The 18,423-nt window shown below is 39.0% G+C and overlaps 1 protein-coding gene across 1 annotated transcript in view; it reads left to right on the top strand.

The window, feature by feature from the left end:
- The first annotated feature begins 599 nt into the window (after positions 1-599).
- Positions 600-18,423, top strand: part of CHMP3 (charged multivesicular body protein 3) — a 77,359-nt gene continuing 59,535 nt past the window's right edge. The window contains exon 1 of the mRNA XM_024743718.1: positions 600-818. Coding sequence (XP_024599486.1) covers positions 615-818 — 204 coding nt within the window. The 5' untranslated portion in view covers positions 600-614. The remainder of the gene's footprint in view (positions 819-18,423) is intronic.

Below are 18,423 nucleotides of genomic sequence, written 5' to 3'. Positions count from 1 at the left end.
TGCGACTAGTCCTTTTTAGTCACAGAGTCCTCTGAGAATTTGATGAAGGTTATGTTGTATGTGGACTGCAGGAACACACACACACACACACACACACACGGCAGGTAGGAATTATTCACGCTGGAAATGGCGAAGGCCCGAACAGAAGCTGTGACACTTGGGATGAAAGAGGAGGGCTGGAGTTTAAAAAAAAAAAGCAAAGTTACAATTGTTGGGACTTGGTAAGAGGGGCAGGAAAGATAATGTCCAGGTTTTAGTGACTAGGTCACGGTAGTGACAACAGAGGAGAGGAGTAGGTCTGCCGGGAGGAAGAGGTCATTTCTGGCTCGCTGCATGTGAGGTGCCTACGGGACAGAAGGATAAAGATGTTAGGAAAGTGGTTGTAAAAGTATTGTACCTCGTTTGGGTAGAGATACAGACTTCCGGTGCCACAACATACAGGTTTAGGTGAGCAGGCACAGCTGTAATCACCAGGTGTAGTCAATAAACTCGCACCTTTCAGAGGAACCGCCTCTACGCCTCAAAAGAACACACCTGGGCCCACAAGTCCCCTCCCAGAAAGTGCGCAATCGCCTCAATCTTTCTGACAAAACTCCGCCGACCCAAGTCTGCGCATGAGTTCGGCGCATGCGCACCAAGGCTCCCCGCGGCCGCTCCCTGCTCCTGGCGCCCCGACTCCTCGCCTCTCAGCGGCCCCGCCCAGGCGGCTGCCCGTGACCTGCCTGGGTGCAGGGAACGGAAAGCCGGGAGGGGTGAGACGAGTTCAGTTCGCCATGGGGCTGTTTGGAAAAACCCCAGAGAAGCCGCCCAAAGAGCTGGTAAGGGCTACGGCGGCGGCACCGGAGTGGGTGGGTTTGCGTGGGGCGTGATAGAGTTGGTAAACGACTGGACAGTCTCCCCCCAGCGGCTGGCCAGGTGCCGCTCGGCCCCCATTTCCGGGGCCTCCCACTCGACTGAGGGGCCGGAGGAAGTCTCTTAGGAAACGGCTGTAGCGAAAGAGAACCCTGGTATTCCACTCCACAAGGGAGCCGAGGGTCGGGTTAAGACTTCCTCGGCTTCGGCTCCGGGCGCGGAGGCAGCAGCGCCGGCCTCGCCTCTGGAACCCCTTCCGCGGCGCGCGTTGGTACGTCCCGCCCGGAACCTTTCCCTGGCGCAGGCCCCGCCCCCTCACTCCCGCCCGAGGACAACTGGCGTACCTCCCCGGGTTCCGTGGTACCCCGAGGACACCGTCCCCGCCGCAGGACGGTCCGGGCGTTCCCTACCCACTGCGCCGTATTGAGAGGGAGGCTCTGGATCTCTTTCCCCTGCCCTCCAACGTTCTGTTGACACCAGACGCACAATTATAGCAGGGACCCCACTCGGAACAGTGGTACAGGAGATAACAACTCTGCATCTGGCTTAGACTTCAGAATCTGCCTGTCAACTGCGATCACGTCGGGATACTGTGGAGCGGTTGAGTGCCCTGTGGAGTCCGTGTGCCTAAGTTTGTAATCTGGTTCCGCACACATCAGCTTTGTCATGTAGGCAAAATTAATTTCTCTGAGCCTTAGTCTTGGGTGTCAAGTAGGAATGATAATAGTATCACTTAAGAGTTATTGAAGGTGAAAGGACGTTAAGTTTTAGCTAGTAGTGCTAGTTAGGGTAAATTTGTGTTTTTGTTTTGGGCCGCCCCAGGCTGCTCATGGGATCTCAGTTCCCGACCAGGGATCAAACTCTGGCCTTGGCAGTGAAAGTCCGGAATCCTAACCGCTAGGCTCTCAGGGAACTCCCAGGGTAAATTATATATTGTACAACCTTGCTCTCATTGGCAGGCAGATTCTTAACCACTGTGCTACCAGAGAAGTCCAACCTTGCTTTCAAAATGCAGACCAACAATATCAGCATCACCTGGCACCTTGTTAGAAATCTTGAGCCCTACCTGAGACCTATTGAATCATAATTTGAATTCTGACAAGATCTCCAGTGAAAAGTATGCACATTAAAGTTTGAGAAGAATTACAGCACCCAGTACAGACTTACACATAATGGGAAACAAACCTAAAATCTTTCATTTAATAAATAGTCTTACATGTTCAGCTCTAGCAGGCCTGTTTTAAAAACCAGTGTCATGCATCCTGAGGTTGTCGGCACGTAAAGTACGTGTTGATCGTATTTGTTAAGATGGGTACCAGAACAGTAGGCACTCAATAATTATTAGTTCCCTCTGGCAACTTATGCAGTTTTACTCCCTGGTAAAATAAAAATTGTGGAGCTTAAATGAGGTAAGAGTATGTGACATCACTTTTCAAACTGTCTAACATTATATAGATGCACATTTTGTGGCATGTATATATTCTGAGGTGCTTGTTATTATAGAAGTGTATTTTTGACGTTAGGAAGGATTATTACCTTCAGTGTTTGGTCTTAGGTTTGCCATTCATAAAGTGAGAAGATTATGGGAAAACAGTCTCATTACTATTTAATCTGATCTCTAGTATAGCACTGAGATCTCTTGAATAGCACTGAGATCTCTTGAATAGCACTGAGACTGCTTTTAAATGATAAATGTAATTGCTAAGAGCTCGAAGATTGTATGCTCCTCCAATAGGGTAGCCTACCTGTGAAAGTAAGTTAAAACCTGAAAATCACAGGGTTGATAAACGAGATTTTTTTTTAAATATGCCTGCCAGAAGGATATTATAAAGATGAAATAAACAGCCAAAGAATGTATCGTCTAGCAAGTAAAGATATGCATTGCAAGAACAAGTCTGGATTGGGTATCACATATATAGTTACAGGAGTTCAGAGTTTGGAGTGATCACTCCCAGACTTGTGTGATTAGAAATGATTTGGGGGACTTCCCTGGTGGCACAGTGGTTAAGAATCTGCCTGCCAATGCAGGGGACACAGGTTCGAGCCCTGGTCCTGGAAGATCCCACATGCTGTGGAGCAACTAAGCCTGTGCACCACAACTACTGAGCCTGTGCTTTAGAACTGTGAGCCACAACTACTGAACCCACGTGCCACAACTACTGAAGCCCGCGTGCCTAGAGCCTATGTTCTGCAACAAGAGAAGCCACCGCAATGAGAAGCCCGTGCACCACAACAAAGAGTAGCCCCCACTCGCCGTAACTAGAGAAAGCCCACGTGCAGCAACGAAGACCCAACACAGCCAAAAATAAATAAAATGAATAAATTAAAAAGAATAAAAAATAAAAAGGGGCTTCCCTGGTGGCGCAGTGGTTGAGAGTCCGCCTGCCGATGAAGGGGACACGGGTTCGTGCCCCGATCCGGGAAGATCCCACATGCCACAGAGCGGCTGGGCCCGTGAGCCATGGCCGCTGAGCCTGTGCGTCCGGAGCCTGTGCTCCACAACGGGAGAGGCCACAACAGTGAGAGGCCCGCATACCGCAAAAAAAAATTAAAAAAATAAAAAGAATCCGCCTGCCAATGCAGGGGACACGGGTTCAATCCTGGTCCAGGAAGATCCCCTATGCCACAGAGCAACTAAGCCCCTGTGCCACAACTACTGAGCCTGCACTCTGGAGCCTGCGAGCTACAACTACTGAGCCCACGTGCCACAACTACTGAAGCCCGCGCGCCTAGAATCCATGTTCCGCAACAAGAGAAGCCACCACAATGAGAAGCCCGTGCACTGCAGTGAAGAGTAGCCCCTGCTTGATGCAACTAGAGAAAACCTGTGCACAGCAATGAAGACCCAACGCAACCAAAAATAAGTAAATAAATAAATAATTTTAAAAAATGTTAGAGTGAAGCTGTACATTAAAAAAAAAAAAGAAATGATTTAGCCCTCCACTATCATATTTTCCACAAACCTCCTGCCTGTGAATTGTTTCTTGACTCTCGTTTTTTAAAAAAATATTTAATTTATTTGGTTGCACCGGGTCCTGGCTGCAGCACGAGGGATCTTTGTTGTGGCATGCAGGATCTTTAGTAGCAGCATGTGGGATCTTTTTTAGTTGCAGCACATGGGATCTTAGTTGCAGCATGCATGTGGGATCTAGTTCCCTGGCCAAGGATCAAACCCAGACCCCCTGCATTGGGAGCATGGAGTCTTAGCCACTGGACCACCTGGGAAGTCCAGGTTCTTGACTCTTTAGTAGGAATTTTAGTGTTAGATTATTTACTTTAACTGGTACTGGAGATACCCTGCCCAAGATTTTCTTCAAGTTCCTCTTCACGGTACTCCAAGCTATCCTTTGAGTTCTAATTATACCTTGTTCTAATTTGTCAGAAGAGTGTCTCTGTTTGCTTTACATTCAGCTTCTACCAAGCTCTTTATACCTTGTGATTTATGAGGAAATTGTTTTGTCACCTGCCACAATTATTTAGCATTGAATTTGTAATTCCAGAAAGTGCCAATAGAGCAGGAAGAAGTACTTTTTTCTCCATAGAGCTGTGGAAGCACAGGTAAAGTATTGAGAACCAGTATATGAATAAGAAGACAAATAATGTCTGACATTTTAGTTTTAGTTTGGCATTTTTTTGAGAGGGAGAAGGAGAAAAATTAAAAATTCAACCTTATAAAAGAAGCTAAATAATGGAAACTTAAAAAAAAAACCAAAATCCAAGATAATGTTGGCAGAGAGAGAAGAGTTAGAGGAAAAAGAGAACCGACTAAATGCTGTAGAGTCAGCTGGACAACTCTTGAATTTGGATCAATTTATAGTATGCCTTTCACTGGGGACTGGAAGATGAGGTCCCAGCACAGAATAAGCAGGGGCCAGGTGCAGCCATGCCACACCATCATCATTGTCATTTAGGCCATGGTGACAAGTCAGGTCAGGCAAGTCGGGTCACGTCACATATACATATTTATGTTATGGGTGATGACCCCAGAGCTTTGGTAAAGTATCCAGCACAGAGTAGGTGCTAAATAAATATTGAGTGATGAATGAGTACCAGAATAAGATTAAGGTTTCAAGTCAAGTAGTTTTAAGATGAGCAGTGTTTCAAGGGATATTCCAGGGAAACATTAGCTGTATAAGGGGCTTTACAGACTAAAGTCTTTGCCCCCAGCTATCTCAGATACTTTGATGGAGACATCTTAGTGGTGAAACTTGTTCTATCTTAAAGTGTCCAACTTAAGACTGGATTGGGCCTGCTGAGGATGAGCCTTGTAATCCATTTAGAAACTGAGACCGTCTTAGGATGGGAATCAAGGGGACTTGAGATTATGCTTGAAAGAGATTCTTCTCTTGGACCCGAGGTTCTGCTGGAAAATTGTGCTGTCCTCACTTAGGGACTTTGATAATTTAGCCTTTGGGTAGAACATGTAGTCACCTTTTATGGCATCAGAATTCTGAAATCATGTAAGTAACTTATATCCATAGACAGTCATGACACATGGTTGTGGGTTGCTATCCAAAGGGGGAAGAAAATGAGAAAGGGAGATAGAGGAAAAGAGAAGGCTTCATTCACTTAGTTCATACAACAAACGTTTATTGAGATATTTTAGTGTATATTGGGTTGACATCAGGTTTGCAAAAATAAGACACTGGAGGACAACTTCAAAGGATACCAAGTTTTGGGGGAGGCTGACATGTGAACAAATGCTTATATTTTAGGGTAAATAAGAGCAGTAATATAAGTATGTACAAGATCTGTGATGTCACAGTGTGTGGGGGGAGTAACTCACTGTTCAGAGTAGGGAAGAGGACCTGGTCAGGGAGGTTATCTGGGTCTTGTCACAAGAGGCATTAGCCAGGTGGATGGATTGGTATAGAACTGGGAAAGAAGGGGCATTACAAACAAAATAGACTGCAGATGCAAGGTGTAGAAGTGTGGAATGTAGGTTGGAGGAACCAGAAAAAAGTTTAGAATGGTTGAAGGATGAAATAAGGTTATATCTGAGTGGGATGCAATGGTAAGATGTTAAATTGGAGAGGTAGGTAGAGGGCAGATTAATGAAGGCCTATGTATCATGCCTACTAAGGATGGGGAGCATTCAGAATAGTGGTTTGGAGCAAGAATTGGAGGGAAGAGACTTCGGTATGGAGCAATTAAGTGGCCCAGATGAGAGATGATGCTGGTCTTAACTGAGAGCAAAAACGGGGATAGAAAGGATAGGAGGAGTTTTAGAAATATTTAGGATATATAGTCAGAATTTGCTTATCTGCTGGGTGTGGGATGAAAGTGCAAAGATGATTCTTAGGTTTCTGTTTAACCTCACCGCCATCAAATCCATCATCCCACTCAGTGTTGGTATAATGAACTGAAATTGAGAGAATTCTGGAAAAGAGCAGATTTTTGACAGGATGGTGATGGAGAGGAAGGAACCGCAGAGCGTGGTTTTAGACAGGATTCAGGGGATCAGGGAAGACATTAGTAAAGTGTTATCCGGGAAGAATACTTTCTTTTTTACTTCGTGTCCTCAGCAAAACTGTAAGCTTCTTAAGAGCAAGGATTGCGTTTTTCTTATCATCTACTTTTCAGCATAGTGCTGAACTCCCTTTATAAGAGTAAGGTGTCTTTCAAATATTTGTTTCATGAAGTAGAGATGGTGAGAGAAAATGCTTACACATTTGAAGATACCCTAATTGACCATCTTCTCTATATCCATCTGACAGTGATCAGAGTAGGCAATTTTTGACCTAAGTTCACTTATATTTGTTGTTTTTGGCTAATTTCTAGTTTTATATATGTTTTAAATCTTGAAGGATACCCAAAGTCCTTTATACAGACATCACCTTCAGGGAGAGGAGCTAGGTAGCTGAGGGTCAAAAGTGGGAGAGGAATTTACTTTTAACTAGATATCTGTTTTAGTCCATTTGGGCCGTTATAACAAACTGCCATAGACTGGGTAGCTTATACACAGTAGAAATTTATTTCTCACAGTACTGGAGGCTGAGAAGTCCAAGATCAAGGAGCCCTCAGATTCAGTGTCTGATGACGACCAGATTCCTAGTTCATAGGTGACCATTTTTTCACTGTGCCCTCACATGGGCAGAAAGGGGGATCAAGCTTTCTGGAGTCTCTATTATAAGGCACTAAACTCATTTCATGAGGGCTCTGCCATCATGACCTAATCACTTCCCAAAGGCCCCACCTCCAGATACCATCACATTGAGGACTGTTTCAACATCCCAATTGGGAGGATACAAACATTATGTCTATAGCGGTGCGATTTGTATATCCCACCCTGATACATGGAATCAACAATTTCTCCAAGGAGTACAAATTTCTTTTAGTGGGAATGGTATTTAGAAACCAAAATTTAGGTGCTCCTGGTGCTTATTACTACCGGAGTGTTCTTGCTTCTAGACCTTTTAATTAGAAGAAAGAAGTATAGTCTTTAAAAAATTATGAAGGTGATTAGAGACTAGGTTTTTTGAGCCAGCCCTCCTGCTGAAAATAACTAGAAGAGCTAGATTAAAAGTATAACCATTTGAAATTACTGAAAACTACCAAGGTAGTGAAGAATTGCAAAATCAAGATCTGAGAGAAGTGGGAAGCTCAATTACATGAGCCCAGTCATTTGGGACCAGTTTTTCTCCCTAAAGATATCCTCTAATTCCTCATGCAGTGTTGAGAAACTGAGAATTTGAGGAGAGATTTTGACATCCTGTGGTTAGGGGGTTCAAAAATTGGAGTTCAGGGCACACAAAGGATGAGGGACTCATTTAAGTCCCCAAGGCTTTTGGTTAGAACTCTGAAAGGATACACCTTAGTGGTAATAGTGAGCTGGAAGTAAATCGGCCTTTACAAAGACTGCTGTCCAGTGTCAAATCATCCCTATCCCTGATTGGATTTATTAAGCTTAATTAATAACCAGTTGTCAGTGTTCTTAGGCTAGATGTTTGCCTGAAGCAAATTAGCTCTTCTCTGGAAGAAGATAACATCATGCAGAGACACGTTCATCCTGTGGGTTTTCACATACAAAGTTCAGAATTCAAAAAAAAAGACATTGATTCATAGGAAATCTTTATGTATCCTGGATACAGGTCTTTATATATTCTGGATACCAAGGCTTTATAAATACTTTTGTTCCCATTTATGTGGTTACAAATAGCTTCTCCAATTTTCTGAACTTTTTCCTTCCTTTAAATGGTATCTTATGATGAGTAAAAATTCTTAATTTCAGTATAGATAAGAATATCAGTCTGTTCCTTTATGCTTATTGATTTTTGTGTCTTTTTAAAGAAATCCTTTCCTAAAAAAAAAAAAAGGAAGAAATCCTTTCCTAATCTGAAATCATAAAGGTATTCTCCTATACTGTCTTCTTAAAGTACCATAGTTTTGCATTCTGTATTTAAGTCTTCAATCCACTTAATTAATTTCAATGAAGGTTGAGAACAGGGATTCAATCATCTTGTTTTCCATTTGGCTTACCATTTGTTTCCACACTGTTTATAGAAAACACACTTTTATTTGTTTTAGTTTCCTGTGCCTAGTTGGCTTGACATGTAGTAGACTCTATGAATGAATTTGAATAAAGTATATATCTTGATAGTGTGAAATTCTCTGTAGAATTCTTATGGTTTTCACAGCATACTGTCTGATTTACAATTTGATTTTTCTTTATACTGTACTCCTTGCTTATGTTCTACTTAACCTATCAATTATAAATGCTTTTTGTTTATTGCTAAAACCCTACTGGTATTAAATAAAGGTTTGCTATTTTCCATTTTATCAGTTTTCATTTTCTTGTTTATTGTAGTGATCTTTCCAGTTGTGAGACTTGTTTGAGACAGTTTCTTGAGCTCTTTGTACTGGACTGTATTTTACCCTAACAGAACATTAAATTCACCTGAAGAAATTTTAAGTACTTCCTATCATTTGGGCTCTATTACTAGCCCAATTAAATTGGTATTGTTTAAATGTCCCAGGTAACTTCTGTGTGGAGTGAGGTTGAGAACTACTGATCTGGGTCATGGCTGGATAATTTTGGTTATTCCCATTTCTCTTAGGAATTTTTTCTTTCACAAAATTCCTTTCGATTTTGTAAGTTAAAGAAAAATTTTTGACCAGTTTTATGAACCTTTTTCTCTTTGACATTTAAAAACATAGATCTTTTGGTGTTTCTGATGACTGAAATTTTATGCCTCTTCTTCACAACACATATTTTATGCAGTTAAATTCAACAGATAATTATTGAGCATTTGTTTTGTGCCAGGGGCACAAGGGGTTAGTGAATAAGAAAAGGTCTTTGACCTGCTGGAGCCATACAGTCTATAATGTGTGTACACATTAATATCAGTATATTAGTTATATATAATTATGTTAGTTTAATATAATTAATGTAATGTTTACAAAAGAGAGGAGGTATAGGGTTCTGCCTAATTATACTGCAAGTGGGTTTAACTTATCCCAGGGGTCACAGAAGGCCTCCCAAAGTAACATTTAAGCTGAGACATGAAGACCAAGTTCAGAAAATATGTTCTTTATTTTTCTGACTATTGCTAACATTTGGGGAAAGCAAGATTTTCTGGTGGTCGTGTGAAATTTTTCTATCAGCTAGTTGCCACCTTTTATGTAGTTATTAAATTGCTCCAATTCATGCCTCAGGGTTCCAATCGTAGATATAGTTCACCAAGTATAAACAGAAAGTAGAATTTAGCATTTTGGACGTTAATAAAATGGAGATTGAGCTTAATCAGCATTATTGGGAAGATTTGAATTTAGGGCATTTAAAAACTAGTTTCCTTCAATTGTGAGAAAAAATACCTATTTGTTATATCATCCGTTGGGCATATTTGTGTGGGTCTAATTATTCTGGTCTGTTGATCTATGTGTCTATTCTTTGGCCAACTACTCTGTCTTGAATACTGTAGCTTTATATTAAGTCTTAAAGTTGGGTAATGGGGAATCCTCCAGCATTGTTTTTCTTCACGGTTGTCTTGGTTACTCCAGGGCATTTTTGCCTTTCCATATAAACTTTAAAATCAGTTTGTTGATATCTACAGAATAGATTCTGGTGATTTTGATTGTGATTGCATTGAATCTACAGATGAAGTTGGGAAGAACTGATATATTAGTTTTTAGTCTTCCAATCCATGAACATGGAATATCTCTCCATTTATTTATATGTCTGTGATTTCTTTCATTAACGTTTTGTAGTTTTCTACATGTACATCCTATATGTATTGTTAGATTTTTACCCAAGTGTTTTATTGTTTTGTTTGGTGCTATGGTAAATGTTTTTAAAATTTCGGATTCCAATTGTTTATTACTGGTATACTGGAAAGCAGTTAACTTTTGTATATTAATCTTCTGTCCTATGACCTTGCTATATTTGCTTGTTAATTCTTGGAGTTCTTGGAGATTCTTTATATCCATTCCAAAGAATCAACAACAAATATATATAAATATAAATAAAAATAAATAAATAAATATATATATATATACACACACACACATCAGTTTAATTGTTTTGTCCCAAATTTGTGTACCTCTTCTTTTCTTATTGTATTAGCTAGGACTTCATTACAGTGTTGAATAGGAGTAGAGAGAGATGATATCCTTGCCTTGTTCCTTATCTTAGGGGGAAAGCTTCTAATTTCTTGCCATTAATTATGATGTTAGCTATAGTTTGGGGTGAGGGTGGGGTTGCAGTTTTTTTTTTAATTAAATTGAGGAATTTTTCTTTTATTCAGGTTTGTGGAAAGTTTTTATTGTGAGTATAGGAGAATGGTTTTCCTGTGTCAATTCATATGATTTTTCTTATTTAGCCTATTGATGTGTGGTGGATTACGGTGACTGGTTTTTGAATGTTGAACCAGCTTTGCATACCTGGAATAAATCACACTTGGTTGTGGTTTATAATTCTTTTAATGTAATTTTACATTCAATTTGCTAACGTTTTGTTGAGGATTTTTGCATTCACGAGAGATACTGGTCTGTAGTTTTCCTTTCTTGTAATGTCTTTATCTGGTTTTGATATTAGGATAATGCTGGCCTCATAGAATGAGTTAAGAAATATTCACTCTTATATTTCCTTGAAGATTTTGTAGAGAATTGTTATCATTACTCTCTTAAATCTTCGGTAGAATTCACCAGTGAAACCATCTGGGCCTGATACTTTCTTTGTTGGGAAGTTATTAACTACCAATTCAATTGCTTTAATAATAATAGGCCTATTCAGATAATCTACTTCTCCTTGTGTGAGTTTTAGTAGGCTTTCAAGTAATCGGTCCCTTTCATCTAATTTACCAAGCTTGTGAGCATAGAATTTTTCATAATAGTCCTTTATTGTCTTTTTATTCTCCATGGAATCAATAGTGATCATCGGCAGGCGGACTCTCAACCACTGCGCCACCAGGGAAGCCCCTGCATTTCTGATATTGGTAAACTTGTCTTCTCTCTTTTTTTCTCTGTTCACCTGGCTAAAGGCTTATCTATTTTATTGATCTGTTTAAAGAGCCAGATTTTGGTTTCATTGATTTTCTATTATTATACTTTCCTCCTTTCAATTTCATTGATTCTGTAATTTTTATTGTTTCTTTTCTTTTGCTTGCTTGATGCCTGAATTGCTCTTCTTTCTTTAGTTTCCTGAGGTGGAATCTTAGATTATTGATGTTTAGCTCTCTCCTAATATATGCAGTTAATGCTATAAATTAACTTCCCAATGCTTTTGCTGCACCCTACACATTTTCATAAGTTGTATTTATTTCCACTTTAATTTAATTCAAAATAATTTTAAATTTATCTTGAGACTTTTTCTTTGACCCATGTGTTACTTAGATGTGTGTTGTTTAATCTCCAAAATTTGGGGATTTTCCAGCTACTTTTCTGTTACTGATTTCTGACTTCATTCCATTGTGATCTCACAACACACTTTGTATGATTTCTATTTTTTAAAAATTTGTTAGAGTGTGTGTGTTATGGCCCAGAAAGTGGTCTGTCTTGAGGAGTGTTTCCACGTGAGCTTGAGAAGTCTGTGTGTTCTGTTGCTGGACAGAGTATTCTATAACTGTTAATTAGATCAAGTTGACGGATAGTTCCGTTCAGGTCAGCTCTATCCTTACTGATTTTCTCTCTGTTCCGTTTGTTGATTATCTCAAGGGAGGTTTTGAATTCTCCAGCTATAACGTGGATTTGTCCATTTCCCCTTTCAGGTCTATGAATTTTTGCCTCATATATTTTGATGCTCTGTTTTTTAGGTGCATGCACACTAAGGATTGTTTTGTTTTCTTATTGAATCCTTAGTTAATGCCTCTGTTGCTGTGATAAGTTTTTTTGGACTGAAGTCTGCTTTGTCTTAATACAGCTATCCTCCTTTTCTTCCTTCCTTTCTTTCTCCCACACTCCCTCTCTTTTTTCTTTCTTTACTTCATTTTCGTTGATATGAAATTTACATAACATAAAATGAACCATTTTACCCTGAACAATTCAGTGGCATTTGGTACATTCATAACATGCAACCACCACCTCTATCTATTTCCAAAACATTTTCATCACTCTAAAATAAAGCCCCGTACCCTCTAAGCAGTTACTGCCTATTCTAATCTCCCTCCAGCATCTGGTGACTACCAATCTGTTTTCTATTCTAATTTCTTATAAGTGGAATCATACAATATATGGGCCTTTTATGTCTGGCTTCTTTCATTTACTACAGTGTTTTCAAGGTTCATCCATGATGTAGCTAGTACTTACTTCCTTTTTATGGCTGAATGATATTTCATTGCATACATATCTCACAACTCATGCATTCATCCAGTGATAGACATTTGAGTTGTTTCAACCTTTTGACTGTTGTGAATAGTGCTGTTATGAACATTCTCATATGAATATTTTTTGAGTACCTATTTTCAATTCTTTTGGGTATATACCTAGGAGTAGAATTTATTTACCTTTTTGAGGAACTCCGTAACTGTTTTTCACAGTGGCTTCACCATTTTACCTTCCCACCAGCAATGTACAAGTGTTCCTATTTCTCTCCTTGCTAACACTTATATTTTTGATTATAGCCAATTCTGTTATTATAGTCAGTATGCTCTATGTGAAGTGGTATCGTGTGGTTTTTATTTACATTCCCTTAATGACAAATGAGGTTGAATATCTTTTCATGTGCTTTTTGGCCATTTGTATATCTCCTTCAGAGAAATGTCTGTTTATGCCCTTTGCCTGTTTTTTAATTGGGTTGTCTTTTTGTTATTGAGTTGTATGAATTCTTTATATATTTTGTTAGAAGACCCTTATCAGGTATATAATTTGCAAATATTTTCTCCCATTCTATAGGTGATCTTATTATTTTTCTGATAATATTCTTTGATGCACAGTTTTTAATTTTGATGAAGTTCAATATACATTTTTTTTGCCGTACATGGGCCTCTCACTGTTGTGGCCTCTCCCGTTGTGGAGCACAGGCTCCGGACGCACAGGCCCAGCAGCCATGGCTCACGGGCCCAGCTGGTCCGCGGCATGTGGGATCTTCCCAGACCGGGATACGAACCCATGTCCCCTGCATCGGCAGGTGGACTCAACCACTGCGCCACCAGGCAAGCCCTCTTTTTTTTTTGCTCATGCTTTTGGGATGTTTCTAATACAAATCTAAAGTTATGATGATTTATCCCTGTATTTTCTTCTGAGTTTTATAGTTTTAGCTCCTATATCTAGGTCTTTGACTAATGTAGAGTTAATTTCTATATACTGTGTGAGATAGGAGAGAGCTTGCTTTTGATTAGTGTTTGCTCCTTCCTTTTACTTTTAATGTTAGTCTTTATATTTACTTTTAACCTTAGTCTTGTAGGCAATGTATAGTTGACTCTTTCTTTCTTTCTCTCTTTCTCTCTCTCTCACTTTCTTGCTTTCCCCTGTCCGGTTTTCACTGAACCTTTCATGTGATTTATTTAATCTCATCTATTAACATATCAATTATGTGTTTTTAAAAAGTTTTTAGTGATTGTCCCAGATTTTGAAATATACCTTTGTAATTACATTAACTTCAAATGCCATTATACTGTTTCACATGTAATGCAGATACCTTTTAACAGTGTATTCTGTCCATTATGATATTGCTCTCATTCATTTCAGTTATCCATATTCTATCTTCACCCAATATACTGTCACTATTATTACTTTAAGAATAGGAAATTCCCTGGCGGTCCAGTGGTTAGGACTCAGTGCTTTCACTTCTGGGGCATGGGTTCAATCCCTGGTTGGGGAACTAATAACCGCAAGCCATGCCACACCGCCCCCCCCAAAAAAAGTTAAGAATAAGAAAAAAGATTTTTTCTTCATTTATTCTTTCCCTAATATTCTTTCTTTATATATGTCCCAGTTTCTGACCTGTATAATTTTGCTTCTCCCTGAAGAACTTTTAAAAAACATTTCTGGTAATCTAGATCTGCTGTGATGAATTCCTTCAATTTTTGTTTGTCTGATAAAATCTTTACTTCTCCTCTTTTGAAAGATAATTTTGCTGGATGTAGAATTCTAAGTTGGTGATTTTTTCTCCAACACTTTATCTCACTCCACTCTCTTCTTGCTTCCATAGTTTCTAACAAGGAGTCTTTTGTAATTCTTATCTTTGTTCCCCTGTAGGTGAGGTACGTTTTTTCTCTGTCTTTCAAAATTTTCTCTTTGCTCTCATGTTCCTCATTTTGAAATGAGATAACTAGTTGTCATTTTTTGGATTCTTATCCTACTTTGTCTTCTCTTTGCTTCCTTTATCCATGGTTTGGAGTCTGTCATTAATTTTGGAAAGTTCTCAGCCATTATTATTTCATATTTTTTCTGTACTGTTTTCTCTTTTTTTCTCCTTCTGGTATTCAATTATGTGTATGTTACATCTTTTGAAATTGTCCACTGTTCTTAGATATCCTCTTCTGTTTGTTTTCATTCTTTTTCCTATTGCATTTCAGTTTTGCAAGTTTCTATTCACTGGTTCAGATTCACTGATCTATTCTTTGTCTATGTCTTATGTACTGATGAACTCGTCAAATGCAGTCTTCATTTCTGTTATAATATTAACTTATTTTATAGTTCTAGCATTTCCTTTTGATCCTTAATGGTTCCATCTTTGTGCTTACATTACCTGTCTCTTCTTGGGTAATGTTTACTTTTCCCACAAGAGCCAGAAAATGTCAATATCTATGTCATAATTAAGTCTGGTTCTGATGCTTACTTTGTCTCTTCAGACTATGGTTTTTCTTGTCTTTTAGAATGCTTTGTAATTTTTTGTTGAAAACGACATGATGTGTGGGGTAATAGGAAATGAGGTAGATAGGTCTTCATTATGAGGTTTTATGGTGATCAGGCTAGGGGTTTGGCTATGTTAATGTTTGCTGTGGCTATAGGTGCCAGAGGCTTAAAGTTCCTCTACTGTCCTTGTTTTTTATTTCTCTTGTTATCTTGGGCATCCACAAAAACTCCTCTTTAGATAGGGCATGCATCTTGCGTCTCTTTTATCTCTAATGCATTGTTATACTGGAGCCCTATTGGTGTGGTGGTAAGGTGTGGGGGACTGGGAGCATTCTGTAATCTTATTAAAACTCAGTGTTTTAGTGACCTGTGTCCCTGGATGTGGCGTTCACAAGTGTTTCTTAGCTTCCTGCCCACTCCCAGTGACATAGGAAGACTAGGAGAAAGCAGACAATGTCAGATAAATGCCCTTCTCCAGGGTGAGATAAGGCTCTAGTAAGGTTTGTTTTACTGGAGAATAGGCCTTTTTTTTATGAAGAACAACACTGTGTGAATATTTCAGAATGGTTACTTTTCTTTTCTCCCTGCCAGAGAAACAGGGGTATCTTTCTTGCTTTTTCACCATGAGAAACTTCTGTGGTTCTTGGAGGTAAAGCCCTTGAAAGTTTTGGGGGCCCTAGGAGTTTCATTCTCATGGTAGTCTACACTCATCTACCAGCAGTTAGTCGAAATTACCATTTAAATGTTCCTTCCAGTGGTCCAGTTAAGCATATCTCAACTGTCACTCTCTGTATTCACCTCTCTCTCCACATTGCCGGATGGCAGTTTGCCCTATAACCTTGGTTTTCTGTTGAATCAAAGAAAAGTTGTTGGTTTTTTCCCTTGTTTTATGGATGGGAGTGATGACTTCCAATCTGTATATATCAGAGCTGAATCTAGAAGTTGTCTTCACTTTGAATGATATTTTCACCAATATAGAATTTTGGATTGAGAGGATTTTTAAAATTCTCTCAGCACTTTAAAGATGTCTCTCCGTTATCTCCTGATCATAGTTTCTTTTGAGAAGTCTGATGTACTTCTTATCTTCGTTCCTTTGTCATTAATGCATACTTTTTTCCTCTCTAGCTGGGTTTAAGATTTTATCTCTGATTTTCAGCATCTTGAATATAATGTGTTTAGGTGTGTTGTTACATTGTATTTTTTGTTTGTTTTCTTTTGTTTTTGATATTTACCTTGTTTGGGATTCTCTGAGCTTTCTGCATCTGTGGTTTGATATTTTTCATTATTTTTGGAAAATTTTCAGCCATTGTTTCCTCAAATACTTACGCTCTCTTCTCTCATTTCCTGCTGGGTTACCAATTACACATGTGTTAGACCATTTGTTATTATCTCATAGCTCTTGGATACTTTGCTTTATTTTATTCTTTTTTTTAGTTTGGGTAACTTCTATTGACTTTTCTTCAAGTTCGTTGATTCTTTCTTCAGCTGTGTCAAGTTTTGTGAGCCAATGAAGGCATTCTTCGTGTACGTTTCAGCATTTTTATGCCATTTCCATTTGCAGAACCTGAAAGTTGATGTGAACTCCTATTGTACTTGTGGCTCCTGAGGTTCTTTGCTGTCCACTAACCCACACTTGGACTTTATCAGTTTTTATTTAGAAATTTAACTGAATTTTCTTCAGTTGCTTTTAAGGTGCCTGCCGTCCAGGCTATGCCACAGATGATTCAGTGCTGGTGTTCCCTCTTTTCTTAGAAGTGCCTTTCTTTAGATTTCATGCTGCACTGTTGCCTTGTGACCTGAACTTTTCAACAGGTTCAGGAAAAGTTATTATGTAGTTCATTCAGCTTTGTCTTACCGTCTTGAGGGTCTTCTCAGCTTTCTATATCTAGGCAGAGATGGAACTCTCCAAATCTTTTTGAAATTATCCCCCCTTAGATTAAACCTTTCTTTAATGTCTTTGTTTGAATCTTTATTTTCTCACTAAGTGCGTATTATATTCTTCTCTGTGTTGTATCATTTGCACATTTCTCTTTCTTGCTCTCATTTTCTTGAGCTGCTACCCCATATATGATATACAGTGATCCTTCACAATGAAGTGTATTACTTGTAACATTGAAGTCTTTTTGCAGAGCTGAAAGTACATTTTGCACTAAATCAGAAAACTTGTTATTCTGGTTTGGAAATAAAAGTAGGTAAATTAATTACTATTTTCCCATATAATGAAGACAGGTTGACTTTAGTCTTCAATTATCATCATTTGTCATACATTTTACTTTTTAAAACTTTTTAATTTTAGAAACTGCTGGTTTTCACTTATGAAAGTGAAGCAAAATTTGGGTTCACATTGAACTATTTTAAAGTTTTGGGTAGTTGTCTAACAGAGAAGACTGTGTGGCATCTAAAACAATTTTTTTTAAATAGCCTTAATGAATATTCTAATATTACAAGGTAGAATTTTAAAGTATTTATTCCAAACAGGGATGATTTAAAGCAGCTTCTGAGGGGCTTCCCTGGTGGTGCAGTGGTTGAGAGTCCGCCTGCCGATGCAGGGGACACGGGTTCGTGCCCCGGTCCGGGAGGATCCCACGTGCCGTGGAGCAGCGCTGGGCCCGTGAGCCATGGCCGCTGAGCCTGCGCGTCCGGAGCCTGTGCTCCGCAACGGGAGAGGCCGCAACAGTGAGAGGCCCGCATACCGCAAAAAAAATAAATAAATAAATAAAGCAGCTTCTGAACCTGGACTTTTTTCATAATTCTTTTTTATGTTATTTTTTTAAGAAGTATTTCTTGAAATAGGTTATATTTGCACATATTATAAAATTCAAAAGGCAGCAAAGTGTATCCTAAATTACAGGAAAAAGTCAATCTCCCTTTCACTCCTGTTCACAAATTAATTCAGTTTCTATCTTTGAAGGCAGCCTAATTTCCTGTGGATTTTTCTGTCGATATTCCTTAATATATGAATGTATAGAGACATATTTTTATATCTCTCTCCCTTTTTTTCACCTCCCTCTCTTCCTCCCCTTTCCTGCTCCTTCCTTCTCTCCTTCAGCCTCTCCCTCTCTTTCCTCTTTCTCTCCCTTTAACATATGTAATGTTATACTGTACACATTCTTTACCTTGCTATTTTCATTTATATTTTGAGAATTAATTCCATGGGTAGTCCTCACTGAATTGCCTTTCTCTCTTTAATTAGAATATACTGTTCACTTATGGAAATTCTCTGATGTGTTTAACTAGTCTCCTGTTGATATACATTTAGGTAATTTCTAGACTTTCGCTACTGCAAGCAATGCAGCAGTGTGTTTTTACAAAAGTCATTTCACTGTTGCCATTTATTGT

The sequence above is a fragment of the Neophocaena asiaeorientalis genome, unplaced genomic scaffold, assembly GCF_003031525.2.
Source record: "Neophocaena asiaeorientalis asiaeorientalis breed wild unplaced genomic scaffold, Neophocaena_asiaeorientalis_V1.1 scaffold114, whole genome shotgun sequence".
Classification (NCBI taxonomy): domain Eukaryota; kingdom Metazoa; phylum Chordata; class Mammalia; order Artiodactyla; family Phocoenidae; genus Neophocaena; species Neophocaena asiaeorientalis.
Note: the sequence above shows the minus strand (reverse complement) of the source record. Positions and strands in the feature narration are given on the sequence as shown.